General features: G+C 46.7%; 1 protein-coding gene across 9 annotated transcripts in view; it reads left to right on the forward strand.

The window, feature by feature from the left end:
• The window catches only part of TACC1 (transforming acidic coiled-coil containing protein 1), a 94980-nt gene that overhangs the window by 67322 nt on the left and 13511 nt on the right, over positions 1-14147 (forward strand). For 3 of the 9 annotated variants that reach the window (XM_057696676.1, XM_057696681.1, XM_057696677.1), the window contains 4 exons: positions 641-1670; positions 5214-5274; positions 7424-7631; positions 10277-10329. In XM_057696676.1, coding sequence (XP_057552659.1) covers positions 641-1670; positions 5214-5274; positions 7424-7631; positions 10277-10329 — 1352 coding nt within the window. The remainder of the gene's footprint in view (positions 1-640; positions 1671-5213; positions 5275-7423; positions 7632-10276; positions 10330-14147) is intronic. The other 6 variants (XM_057696678.1, XM_057696682.1, XM_057696679.1 and 3 more) reach the window with 3 other exon arrangements.

Here is a 14147-nt window from a genome sequence, read left to right on the forward strand (position 1 = left end):
AGCCACTTTGCTATCTCTGCTTTTTCTAATTAGTTTCTTTATTTGGTTCTTTCCATTTTTAAGTGTACAGAGAAGTTATTCTGAGCAGGCCGTGATGAGTTTTTCATTTAATTTTAAAACAGTCCAGTTATTTAAATTCTATTGTGGGGAAAAGGGAATACTTATTCGTAACATCCAGAGATTAAAATCTGCTTACTGCATGGGATCTGAACCCTGAGACTCTCAGGCAATGCCTGGAAACCATGTCCGTGCCAGGTGAGATCTCTGTACCTGCGCTGTCAGCGTCCACAGTTTCTTCCAGACCAGTTGTTTTAACCTGTGGAATTTTAACATCATATTAATATGCTTTGCAGAGGGCTCATAATCTATTTAGCCTCTTCCTAAATAGCTCTGTTTGGTATGATTATTATTTAAGTGACTTGGATAAGGCACCTCTTGGGCTGGGAGGATTCACTTTAGAGTGTGGTACCAGCCATCCCCTTTCAGGCCACACCGCCAGCGTTGCAGAACCTTAGGGATGCTTCCTAAAAGCAAGGAGGGCAGAGCTTGCCCTTTGTCTGTGTGGCTTCAGCTAGTAGAGCATATCCACCAATGCCGAAAAGGTGATTTGTTAACAGACGGCTTTTGTGCTTTGTTTTAGACTCACAAGAAGTGGACGAACAGCTGGTAGCAGAAGTGGTGGAAAAATGTTCCTCGGAGGCTGGTTCTAGACCTTCAGAAAACGAGGCAGCTCCGCACCCTTTTGGGTCTCACTTGCTCAAGGGTTTCAGAGAAGAACCTGAACACGATGTGAGCAAAATCTCCGTCGTGAGGCCGTTTTCCATAGAAACCAAGAAGCGCCCGGACCTCCCGGGGGCGCCCGGCACAGCAGCGGCCCATGGCCGCGCGGCCGCCGCCCAGGACGAGGCCATGACCGAGGGCGCCGCGGGCGCCGCGCCGGAGGCCCCGGCGGAAGGCGACCCCGAGGCGGGGAGCCCGCGCGCGGAGACCGGGGCCGGCAGGAGCAGGCTGCGGAGGCCCAGGCCCGTGGGCCTGCGGAAGAAGGCGGCGGCCGGCGAGCTCTCAGACGCCCGCCCTGGCCCGGAGGGCGCGTGGCAGCCCCGCGCGGCCCAGCAGGCCGGTCCCGACGGCGCGGACCTGCCGCGAGGTGGCCGGAGCCAGCCGGGTCCCCCCGGGGCTGAGGAGACGGCAGGCGCCCCCAGCGGGGACGCCCGCGACCCAGGGGCCGAGCTGCCGGAGGCCCCCACGAGCGCCCCCTGGGACCTCGAGTTCGAGTTCACGGAAGACGTGGAGCCCGTCGAAGGCAGCAGAGCCCTCGTGGGGAGACCCGGCCGCGCAGCGGGCAGCAGGCTGACGCCCAAGGTCCAGAAAGACGGCGCCGGGGAGCCCGCGGGCGCCCCAGGGGCAGCAACGGCCTCGGAGCCGGGGCCCCGCGCGTGTCCCGGGGAGACCCCCGACCTCGCGCCCCTCGGGGGCCACTCGCCGCGGCAGCGCTCGCCCGCGCTCTCCGCTCAGGGCTCCTACCGCTTTGACCCGGATCACTTTGACGAATCCGTGGATCCCTTTAAACCCACTCTGACTTTAGCGAGCGGCGACTTCGGTTCTCCCGCCGGTAATCACATTAATGAAATCTTAGAATCACCCAAGAAGGCAAAGTCGCGTTTGATAACGTGAGTGAGGCGGGCGTGGGCGGTGTGTTCTGTGTCCTCTCTGTGAGTTTGGTGGCCACTGCGTTTGGTTTGGGTGAAGGTGCCCCCCGGGGCAGACACAGAGCTTGCGACTTCAGACTGCAGTCCTCACTGCTCTGCCTAACTGGTGTGGCATCAGAGATACCAGAGGTTTCCTTTCTAGATGTCGGCCTTGCTTCTGAATCCTCAGCTTATTCAGCTGTGTTCTCCACACCCCCCCACCCCCACCCCCGGCTACTTTTTTCCTGTTTCAAAAAAAAAAAAAAGTCATGAGCTAGGCAGGTAGAGATTTGATGGCTTTCAGAAGTCCTATCTGAGCTGTCAGAAATCGTTTTATATACAGAATTCAAGTGTCAGTGCTAGCCAAAAATCCCAAGCCTGAAGGTTAGTTGTGTAGTATCAGTAACATGGGGAAGGGTCTTATAGAAGTCTTTTCACTTGAACAGAAAGCTGTGATTTTTGTTGGAAACAAACCTACTACTAAAAGTTGGTGAGAATTCTTATGTCTCCTGGTAAAGCTTCTGGCCCTATCAGTAAGGAGGTGAGTTTCCAAAAAGAATCAAGAATCTTTTAAAACAATTGCTTAAATCTGACTAAATTAGTCTGTTAGTCTTCTGTGGTCTGAGGTCCCTCTCTCCACCCCCCCTTACCCCCCAGGAAATCTGGAGCCACTTTTGCAAGGTCCTTGGGGTTCTTAGAATGGTCATCCCCAGGCCATAGCCCATGTCACATTTCAGTTTAAATTTGTCACAGGGTTACCTTATCACAACTTGAGTCGATGACACACTATCTATGTGACCCTGTGACATTTTACTAAAAATTAGATACAAAGAAGGGCCAGTGACATGGAGGATGAACTACAAAGAGGGAGGGTGAGAAGATGTACCATCTTTCTCGTCGTCACCACAAATCAGTCGGGGAAATGATTTTCAGCATTACCGTGACTTAAAGAAAAACACTATATGGTGTGGCGATTGACACCAGAGAAAAAGGATTAAAGAGCTGAAAGTACCAGTCAGGACCAGAAAGCTTGAGCAGTGCAGGAATGGGTTCTCTAGCAGCCCCAGAATGTTCCCCAGAACATCTGAAGGGAATGACGTGTCATTAGTAGTTCTTGATCTGTTCTTTGATTACAGACGAGCAGTTAAATGGTTGCCAAAAAATATTATTGATCGGGTGTCCTCGAGGTGCTCTTCTGTGGCTCAGGTTAGTTACCTGTGTCTAGACAGTGCCTGGGGGATACAATGGCCAGGTCTTTGCCTGGGTGCTTCCTAACATGGGGTCCTCTAAATATGGGGGGCCCTGCCTATCAGGGTTAACAAGGGGGTCATTGGGAGTCTCCCTTTCAGTTGCTTGTTGAAAGTGTGTAGCCATTGCATTCATGTTACGTAAGACTAAATTGGGGCCAAAGGGAGGGAAGTTTATCCTACATCTTGTTTTCAGTAGCAAGAAGCACCCTCTCCCAGTCCTACCACCCTCACCTGCTAGCATTTTCCTTCTGTTCTGTTTTTGATGAATGAACTTCTTAGTCTAAAATACTTTACAGATTTTTAAAAAACTCCTATGCAACCAAAACTCTCGTCTCTTTGTTCTTTCTGCAGGAGAAGGGTGCTCAACCCCTGTGTAACTCTGGAGTTTAATTTAGCAAATCCCTTCATTGTAGAAAAGACTGGAAGTATACAGGTGGAGGTAGCATCTAGCAGAGAGAAGTTCTGATAACAGGATACTTGTGGGACTCCTTAAAAGATGATATAATTGGTGTCTCAGACCCTTCTTCTGTAAAATAGAGACATCATCCTATGATTGGGATTTTGTGGGGCAAATAAGATAAATTATGTAAAAATCACATTGAATTTCTTAGTAATATACGCCCACCGAAGATATAAGCAGATACATTTTCAATTATATTTTCATTCATGCATTGATTGCCTTTAATCTAGATGACTAGACATTTAAGAGTAAACGTACTCAGCAGTAATGTTGTTTTCTTACGTTTACAAACATATGAAAGTTTACTTTTCATCTATAAATTGACCATGTGGCATTTCCGAGTGTTTCTACCACTCTCTTACTCCTGGGAATCATTCACTCACCAGTGGCAGCATTCATGAATATGACATTTTAATTCGTATCTCACCTCATAGAAAGAACATTGCAGCCTTTACGTCTGCCAGACTAGAGATAAATATTCCAGGCTTTACATGATTTTTTTCTCCATCTGTCTGTCTCTTTCCCGTCTCTAATTCTCTTGGTGCATCAGGACTACTGAACAAGTGAAATTTCTCTGTTTTCTGTTGTAAGTACTCCTGCTGTTTCCGGCTCTCCCTGGGCCCCTTGGCAGTTCCTCCCCCACCCTCCCTGGACCATATCTCCATAGCATGTTGGCTTCCCTTTCTGAGTTGAATCTTCTGATGCCATTTTGCATTTCATTTGCCACTTCATGAGTCAGCTTAGCCTTGCCATCTGTACCCAAAGGCTTGGAGATGGGCCCTCCCACCTTAGGTGCGAGAGCTCGCGTCCCCGGCTTGGCGCGCCCCATGAGGCGCTGTGATGCTGTGTGCTCGCTTGGCCCCACCATCATCCCCACAGTGGTTTGAGAAACTGCCCTGCTGTTTCATGTCAGAAACAGTTGACTTTTTTGACAGGGTAAGGCTGCTGCCGTGGAGCAGGGGATACATTTTACTGAGTCAGCTCAACCTGAGCTTGGTGGCAGGGTTGACACTCAGGCGTTAGGGAAGAAAACCAGGCACTAACGAGGTTCTGGTAGCCATGCTGTGTCTTTGCTTTTGCCCCACAAAACGAGAAGAACTTACAGTTTTGGCAGGGGCAGGGAGTGGGTCAGAGTGGTGGTACTGGAAATTTTAGGTTCATTAAAACAAAACAGAATCTGGACTAGTCTTCAGATCACAAATTACGCGCTGGTTTAAAAAAGCGGGCGGTTCTAGCTTCCTCAGTTCCGGCCATGACGTTCATTTTCCATCTTACTACTTAAGAGGGATGGTAACAGTTTGCGCAGACATTCTTATTTTCATACTTTCTGTTGCCCACAGTCCTCCTCTGTGAGCACACAGGTCTGGAGCTGTCTTACCAGACTTCTGTGGCTTTTAGCGCAATAAAGAAATTTTAAAGAATGTGGTCCGGCGTGGTAATTTTTCTGGTGACTGTCAAAGCCAGGTGAGCGCGGATCAGATGACCCGACCGTCTCCAGGTGCTGGGGCTGCTCTCGGAAAAGCTGTTGGTGGCGCGCAGTTAAAAACCATAGGGGCCCAAGTGCTGGTGTTGAGCATCCCGCAGAAACAAGTGAGGAGGTCCCTGAATTACAGCTCTTTGCTTGCCCTGTCTCCTGGGAGAGGATTCAGAGACGGGATGGTGTTCCCGTCTCTGACGCGTGGAGGTGTGACTCGTGTGGGGCTGTGCGCTTTGGCTTGTGTCTGCACACACTGCTGTCTGCTCCATCTCACGGCTCGGAGGTTGTCAATGTGATTCCAAACTGGCCTGGTGTTCTGTTTGTTTTTTTTTCCCCAGGAGTGGCTGCAAGGTGAAAAAATACGAAGCCCAGTCTCTTGCTTTGGATGGGTGTTCTCAGGTAAGTCTGTCTTTCCAATCAGGGTGGTGATGAATGAAGATTTTCCAGTGGGGATCTGAGTACCCAGCTTTAAGGAAATCAGTTCTCAGATCCTTGACTTCCTAAGCTGATCTGAGAAGGGGCCCTGAAGACAAGGGAACCATTCCTTCACATTTACCCCTTTCCCACTTTTTTTTGGTAAAGTTCCCTCTCACTCATTCTCAGTCCTACTAAGGTGCGTCACCACTGTGTGTGAAACCTCTGGGCACCAAAGGGGGGATTTGAAATATTGGTGTAAGTTTTAAGAAAGTGATTGACTCCAGTGACTGGATAATATATTTTTAAAGTCACGTGGTTTTTCCAGTTCATTGCTTTCAACAAATTAAGAGAACTTGAATTGTCAGCTGACAGATGATTAAAAATAATTTTTGACATATTGATAGTGATATATTGTCATAGTTATATCTCAGTTAAAAAGAATTATTGATAGAATTTTTTGGTACATAACTTAGAAAGAGGTTCAAGGAATTGAGACATTTCTGTTACAAAACTTCCTTCTGTTTCACCTGTTTATTTATATAAGTAAGGTTTTTGGCTTCTTGATTATAATTATGAAAATGGAAAATAGGAATAAAATTGATGCTGACCTTTGTTTCATTCTAGCAATAAATATTTGTCCGTGACTATATAATTAATTGGGAAACAAACAAAAAAAACAAAAACCCAGACCCATTTGATTGCAATGAGGTTCTTTTTTTTTTTTCCTTTTTAAAACTTTATTTCAGCATAACTATAATTACAGAAATACACTCACTGCATTTTTTTTCATAAATTTATTTATTGGCTGCATTGGGTTTTCATTGCTGCGCATGAGCTTTTCTTTAGTTATGACAAGCAGGGGCTACTCTTCGTTGTGGTGTGGGGGCTTCTGATTACAGTGGCTTCTCTTGTTGTGGAGCGTGGGCTTCAGTAGTTGTGGCATGTGGGCTCAGTAGTTGTGGTGCACGGGCTTAGTTACTCTTCGGTATGTGGGATCCTTCTGGACCAGGGATAGAACCCGTGTCCCCTTCATTGGCAGGCGGATTCTTAACCAGTGCGCCACCAGAGAAGTCCCACATTCATTGCATTTTAAGTTTAACTTATCTTACACAATTTGGACCAAAAACTTGATACAAAGCTTAAGATTTAGAAAAAAAGAAATTTGCAATTTGATTTATTATTCATCTATTACAAATGTATGCGGTATCCACCTTCAGATGCTGCTAAAGCAGGAAGCAAGAACCATGAAAAATTTACCTTTGATTTGCTTCAGAAAAATAACACGTATTGCGTTGTAGAAGTTCGGCTTTTTAAAAAACTTTTTTAAACAAATGTAATAAGAGAGCTTTAAAAGACTTGAATGCAAATGCATGTCTTTGGGATAATTTCTTGATGGACGTAGCGAGGAAATACAGATTCAGAAAGGAAAAGGAATGATGTAAGTTTCTGACTTAATTCATGTTTGATTTTAAATAGATGGTAAAGTATCATCACTAGAGTGACTAAATAGAATTAATGAGCAAAGTCAGTATTTAAAATATAATAAAAATTTTTTCTTTTTCTTTTCTTTTGTATCTATGTGAGATGATTCATGTTCTCCAAACTTACTGATAATTTCATGATGTAGGTATGTAAGTCTTATCATGCTGTATGTCTTGAAGTTATACAGCACTGTATATCAATTGTATCTCAATAAAACTGGAAGGAAAGATAGACAAGCAAACAAGTAATATATAACAGATATTATAGCCTTTGTGACTATTTAAACTCATACTGAAAGGTTTTTAGATGTCACCTGAAAATACAATGGGGTACATAAATTTTCCCAAATAATTTAGGAGCTGTAGGGGCACAGTATATGAAAACCACTGCCTTGGAGCACTTAAACTTCTTGCTTATAAATTTAGGCTAAAAGAGCTTAGTTTCTTTAACCTTAGGTTTGAATTACAGAAGGTAGGCCCTAGAAAATACAACTTTCCATGATTGAGTGTCTGCAGCTTCTTCCTTGGTTGGTACCCAGGTCCATGGAGAGCATCCATATGGAATGGCAGCTGCTTTGTTCTTCCTGAGATGTCGCTTTCCCCAGGTTTACCCCCCTAAATGGTAGCATCTCATCTGTTGCCTTTCCCAGGATGAAGGAGCAGTGATCTCCCAGATTTCAGACATTTCTAACAGGGATGGCCATGCTACTGATGAGGAGAAGCTGGCGTCCACATCATCTGGTCAGAAACCCACAGGGGCCGAGGGGAAAGGTGAGCCAGAGGACGACCTGGAGTACTTTGAATGTTCCAATGTTCCCGTGTCTGCCATAAATCATGCGTTTTCATCCTCAGAAGCAGGTATGGAAGCAAATCTTCATCTTTCTTATGTACATAAGCATAGAAATGCCTGGAAGCCCAGGGCAGGAGATGCCTTAGAGAGATTAGAGACGGGGCCCTTTGAAGGGTAGGTTTAGGCTGCTGGTCTATGCTTTGCTTCTTTGCTTGGAGAAGAGGCATGAAAAGGTGTCAGTGGAGTGCCAGGGACATGTGGACCAGTGTGGCAGGGTGTAAGGAGACACCCATGTACGGTACTGCTTGAATCCTTTCATAATTATTTCAGTGTGGCCACATCTTCACGTGTAGTGACCAGTAAACATGTTGTGACTATTGAGCTCCTGGTTTCCTTTATAGAAATAATAATAACTAGCATGTATAGTTACTTCCACATGCAGGCACTGTTCTAAGTGCTTTACATGTAGTAACTCATGTCTCCTCAGTAGGTAGCATTCTTTTTTTTTTTTTAATTGAAGTATAGTTGATTTATAATGTTGTCTCAGTTTCAGGTGTACAGCAAAGTGATTCTGTTACATATATATATTCTTTTCCAGATTCTTTTCCATTATGGGTTATTACAAACTATTGAATATAGTTCCCTGTGCTATACAGTAGGTCCTTGTTGTTTAGCTATTTTATATTAGGCAGCATTCTTTTCCCTGTTTTTAGAGAGGGGAAGTGAGACAGAAGTTAAGGAACTTGACCGCGGTCTCTTGTCTAGTAAGCAGTGGACTAGGGGCCTAGTTCACAGCGGTCTTGGCTCCACGGTCTTTTAACCACAAGGCTAACATGTGAAGAGATGGTTTTTGTTACCCTGGACTATTGTAAATTTTCCTGCTTGCAGACCCGGTGGATTGAAATTGATGGATGCTTCTTCAAGTTCTAACACGGACCTAGACTAACCTGTGCTGAAGCTTCTCGCTGTTTTCCCCTTTAGAACATTCTAGATCCAAGGTCCTTTTCCAGGTCCCAGGTTGTATCTGTGGCCTTAACCTTGACTTATGAAGCGCTTGGCACTGTGTTCCTGACTTCATTAAACGTTATTGGAAACTCAGGTCTTCAGCAACGTCATTTAATGTGGTGCTTTTATACTTAGAATTTAAAATATCCTGATCTGTCACTAAACCAGAGAAGCAGGTGGAAATCTGGACTTTGTGAGAGTTCTCTCCCCGGCCCCACCTATCCTGGTCTCAGTTTCCCATCTGTGAAAATAAACATTCCAGGCACTGTTCAGATTTCTTCCCAGGCCTCTTCCTGCTCTGATGTTTTCCCCAAAGACCCCGTCTGCCATTTCCTTTTGTGTCCCTTTACTGGTTACTTGGGCTCACCCTCAGGACTCTCGTACCTACACTTACTTCTTGTATGTGAGATACCTTTCTTCGCCATTGGCCTGTAGAAATTTTGCCCATCCTTGCAGGTCTGTTTCAGAAAAGTCAGTTGGCTCCCACCACATTTCTTTTCACATTTCCCTGTTCCCTGTATGGGTTATGAAAGGTTGTCTTCGATATACTTCTTGAGGTTAAGGACTGTGAGTGATTCATCTTCGAATTTCTTCTGGTGCAGGTGCATGGTCCATGTGTGTTGAGTTATGTTTTTCCTCTCTAGGAGGAAATTCCTTTGGCAGAAATGTATAGAGCTGGGGTTCTGCTAACAGAACAGCTACTGTTAACACTGTTGGTGACTGATAGCCACGGTCAGAGTGAGCAGAGGCCCTGGTCGTGTAGGGGGGGAGGGTATGGAGGTGGGATGGGTGAACTGTTTCCTGGGAGGTCACCCTCGGCCTGGGTCTTGATAGATACGTATGCAGATGCTCCCCAGGGAATCTCTCACAGGGATGGGAAGGGACCTGCCGCACAGGTGTTTAAAATGCCCAGTAGAGTACAGGGCAAGTGAGAACCCGGGGGCATCCTGAGGAATGGGGGCTTTATTGGTGTAAGGGAGCCAGGGAAGGTTTTTAAGTGGAGTAGTGATGGTCACATTTCGGTTCCAAATAATTCACTCTTGAGAGTGCACTCAAGTAGTAATTTGTGATTGCAGGGGGAGGGTTGTAGCTTTAGTGTTTTGTGTGCTTTTCCATATTTAAAACTTTTCTTCAATGAGTGCATATTCCTTTAATTAGGAAAAGCATAGTGTTGGTTTTTGTAAATGTTAACTGGTAGGATGGAGAGGAGGAAACCAGCTTGAAGGGTGTGGGGAGGATAATGCCTTTAGTTTCCAGTCACTGACATTTAGAGCCTTCTGTTTTATCTGTTACATTAATTCCATGGAGGGTACCCTTGGGGACTGGAATTCAGATTCACTCCAACTTGGTAATAAAACAGCTTCCAGTGTCAGGATTTCCTCTTTCCGAAATGAAATGAGTAGAGCTCGTTTGCAAACCTTTTCATGGACACAAGGGGGCAGCCTTGCCGTTCTCTGCACCTGAGGACGTGGTGCTGGCTGTGGCCAACTGACCTCGAGCTCCTCTTTCCTTGGGATGTTTCAGACCTTGAACACAGATGGCGCCCCGGTCAGCAGAATGCAGCGCCCCTTTGGAGATCTTGAGATGTGGTTGGGGGGGTCCATAGATGTCCTTCCGGGCCTGCGCTGGGGTTTCCCAGAGCCTCTCATTAGGAGGGAAAGGCCCCAACCTCCTGGGATGACTGCAGAAATGACTCTCTGTGTTCTAGGCACCGAGAAGGAGATGTGCCAGCCGATGGAGAAGGACGGACCTACCGTGTCTGTGAGTTCCCAGGCTCGTGGGGGGCAGAGGGCGGAGCGCGGGTTTCAGTGTTTATTTTGAAGCCCATGTTAAGTCAGTGATTGAATTCTAGTCAGTGTTTGGTGACAGGCAAATTGGTGAAATATAGAGAAATATAGAGAAAACACAGCTCCTTCCCATGAGGTGTCTTGGGGTGTGACCACTCGCACTTGGAGTGTAGCTGGATGTCCTGAGATGTCGTCCAAGTGTAAAGGACAACCAGCGTTTGAAGACTTAGTGCAGAAAAGAAAGGAAAATATAATGTCTCTAACTTGTTATATCGATGACGTGTTGACATTTTGGATCTATTGGGTTAATGAAACTATATTTTTAGAATTTATTTTGCCTGTTTTTTTTTTAACCCTTTAAATGTGGCTGCTGAGAATTTTTAAATTACATGTGGCTTACGTTGTATTTCTTTTGAGGAACCCCATTCGTAGTTACAAAGTGTTACCCTGTAGTGAATGTTGTACCAGGATGTGTCTGCCAGGCTGGGGGTGCCAGGGCTGACCCATTGGGTGGCAGGCGGCAGGAAGGCTGGATTTGAGCTAACTAAAAACAATTTTTTCTTAACTTTTAGGCTTACAAAAGTAATACAAAGAATTCCTGTAACTCTCGCACCCGTGCTCCTCAAACATTAACCTTTTATGTAATCACAGTCCGGCTACCAGAATCAGTTAACACTGGTACAGTATTATTATCCCATCTGTAAACTGTATCCAGGTCTTACCAGCTGCCCCCCCAGCGTCCTTTCTCTGGCACAGGATTCGGGGCAGGACCCCACGTGCATTCGGTTCCCATGTTCTCTTTCTCCTTTAATCTGTGACATTTCCTCAGTCTGTCTCTGTCCTCCCTGACCTTGACTCTTTTCAAGAGTGTTGGTCCGTTGTTTTGTAGACTATCTTTCAATTCGGACTCGTCCAGTGTTTCCTCATGATTAAGTTCAGTTTATGCATTTTTGGAACGAAAGCATCAGAAGTGACCTCATGGGTATCAGTGTGTCCCGGTATGGGTGGAATTAACTTTGGTCACGTGGTTAAGGTGGTGTCTTCTAGGTTTCTCCACGTGAACTAAGTTTTAAAGGAAGCACGGGGTTTGCTGGGTAGATAAGGCAGGGAAGGGCGTTCCAGGCAGGAGAGTCGTTCTCTGCAAAGACAGGGAGTGAGAAGAGGCGTGGACTTTGTATGGAGTTGTGAGGACGAATAGTCTCACGTGACTGGAGGATACTGTGCATGTGGTAGGTGAGGGCCAGGCCCCCGGGGCTGTAGACATGGTGCCTGGAGGCTTGGAATTCATGGCAAAGGCAGCAGGCGGCTCTCCTTTTAAGTGGGGAGCATCGTGATGGGTAGTAGTTCAGGGGGTGGGATGAGGCTGAGACTTAGCAGGTAGAACCGTCACTGCTTGTGGCTTTGGGGGTGTTCCTGGTGGCTGGAGTGGAGGTGATAGTTAGAGAAAGTCACTGAAGGCTGTTCAAGGTTTCTGCCTTGAACATCCGAGTGGTCAGTGTTGCTGATAACCAAGCCCGGGGGGGCCTCATCTCAACAGGTGGCACCACTGTCCACGTCGTTGTCTAAGCCACAGCACTGGGGTCCTCCTGAACTCCTCCCTCCCCTGTATTCCCACAAGCAGGGTCTGCAGTTTCCACGTCCAGAAACCAGATGTTGTAAATCCATCTACTTTTGTCGAGCCCATGGCCCCCACGTCTTTTTAAATATGGTGGCAATTTCCTAATGAAATTTCCCTGTTCCCATGGTTATCCTGTCCTCCTTTTCCATCAGCCAGAGTTGTTCCTCTTTGCTTCGACTCCTTCCTTGGCTGCTCTCGTCTTTAGGCCAAGCTCAGACTCTCGCCGTGGCCCACGTGGCTTTCTGCACTGACCCTGCCTCCTTCCCCATCAGACACTTGCCCAAGCAAGTGGGGTTTCGTTCAGTTCTGGGGACCTGCCCCGCGAGTCGCTTTCTCTTCTCCCTGTTTTCCCCACGAGGTGGGGCCGTGACTAAGTGCCCAGCACCAACCACAGTGAACACGGCTGAACGTAGGAGCCAGTACATTAGAGATACACAAGGAGCAGAATCGTAGAAGTTCAGTTTTAGACGTGTGGCTTTGAGACATCTGTGAGGCCAGCTTCTCGGTTCACATTTCCTATAGGCAGTGAGAAGCCCATAGCATGAGGTCAAGAAAAGCCTGGGTGGCTTCTGTAGATCTCAGGGCCCTTAGGACACAGGGGATAGTTGAAGCTGAAGGATTAGGTGAAGTTGTGATGAAACATTCTTTACCTTGATCCACAGTAAAGATACATTTTGTATCTTTTTTTTTTTTTTGGCCTCTCCTCGTGGCTTGCAGGATCTTAGTTCCCCGACCAGGGATTGAACCTGGGTCCCCGGCAGTGAGAGCCCTGAGTCCTTATCACTGGACCACCAAGGAATTCTCACATTCTGCATCTTGACTAATAGACGCATACGACACACCTCAACACATGCATTTGTATTTTTATAAAACATTGCATAAGACAGTATCTGCCTCTCTTTGTGTGGTTCACTCTGATTTTTTCTAGTCTGTTCCATTTTTTAAATGCACATTGACTTGCCCCAGTAATTGTTTTCAAGACTCACTGTTGGGCTGTGACCCATGGTGTTTCCCTGGAGGACACAGAGTGAGTGACGGAGTAGGGGAGGAGCTGTGGACACCGGGCAGGAGGAGGACGTGCACACAGGGGTCAGGGACTCGGAGCTTTGTCCCGTCACAGGGGCATCACACAAGAGTGACAGTTGTTTCTAGACAGAATCACTCTTTCAGGAGCCAGGTCGTGTAATCCCGGGGCAGTCACCATGGCAGATGCCTCCCTTCTGCATGTAGTGAAGTGTCCCCCCATCTGTGGGAGGGGGTGCCTGCCATTCCCCCACAAAAGGATGCTCCTCAACTGCCTTGTTGTTCACTTAGGGAAACCAGTTCCTTTTGATGTTTTACAAGTACTATGGTAGCATTTTCTAGTCTTTTCTGTGTGTAAAAATGGCAAAGGGATGGTTAAAGAAGGACATGTCGGGAGGACCAAGCACTGGCCTGCAGATTTGGGAGGTGTACCCGTTCCTGAAACGACCTGGCTACATTGGCACTCTCCCCAGTTATTGATGTACATAGTTAGCCGCACCTTCCTGCCTCAGCAGGGGGTCATGAGGATGAAGGGACATGATAACGTGACAGGCTGAGCTGGTGTGGTGCTGGCGGGAAAGCCGGGGAAGAGCAGGAGAGAGAAGACGGGGAACAAAACGCCTCGTCTCCAGAGCCCCTTGCAAACGACACATCCTGGGTCCTGATGTTTGAACAGTAACCCTTATTGAACTTGCTGAAATAAATTCATTCTGCTTCCTTAGAATGCTGAATAAGCACTGCATAAAGAACTTGCAGTATTCAAAACTCTGCATGAGAAATCTGTTTAATCTAGCCTGTGCCCTTGTAAGCCTTTGAATGTTGCTCTGGAGGGCACCCTTGCTGCAGTCTCTGCCCAGCACTGGGGGGCGGCCAGGGCGAGATTACTAAAGCCGGAGGATGTCATCTCACTTTTCAGCTGTTGGTCTGCAGCATCTTTCACTTAGGAGTCCATTTATTACTTTTTCAAAGAAATCTTCAACTTCTTAAAAGTTGAGTTCACTTGACTTTTACAGTGTGTCTCTGTTAGAAGTGGCGGGGGGAGAGGGCACTGCTCTAACAGGTTCAGGGACAAATGGGATGAGCCTGACATTAGGGATGCTGATTCTCTCATCGCGAGGACGTGAGGGGAGAAGTACTTTGTGGCATCTGTG

Source organism: Hippopotamus amphibius, chromosome 10 (genome assembly GCF_030028045.1).
Source record: "Hippopotamus amphibius kiboko isolate mHipAmp2 chromosome 10, mHipAmp2.hap2, whole genome shotgun sequence".
In the NCBI taxonomy this organism is placed as follows: domain Eukaryota; kingdom Metazoa; phylum Chordata; class Mammalia; order Artiodactyla; family Hippopotamidae; genus Hippopotamus; species Hippopotamus amphibius.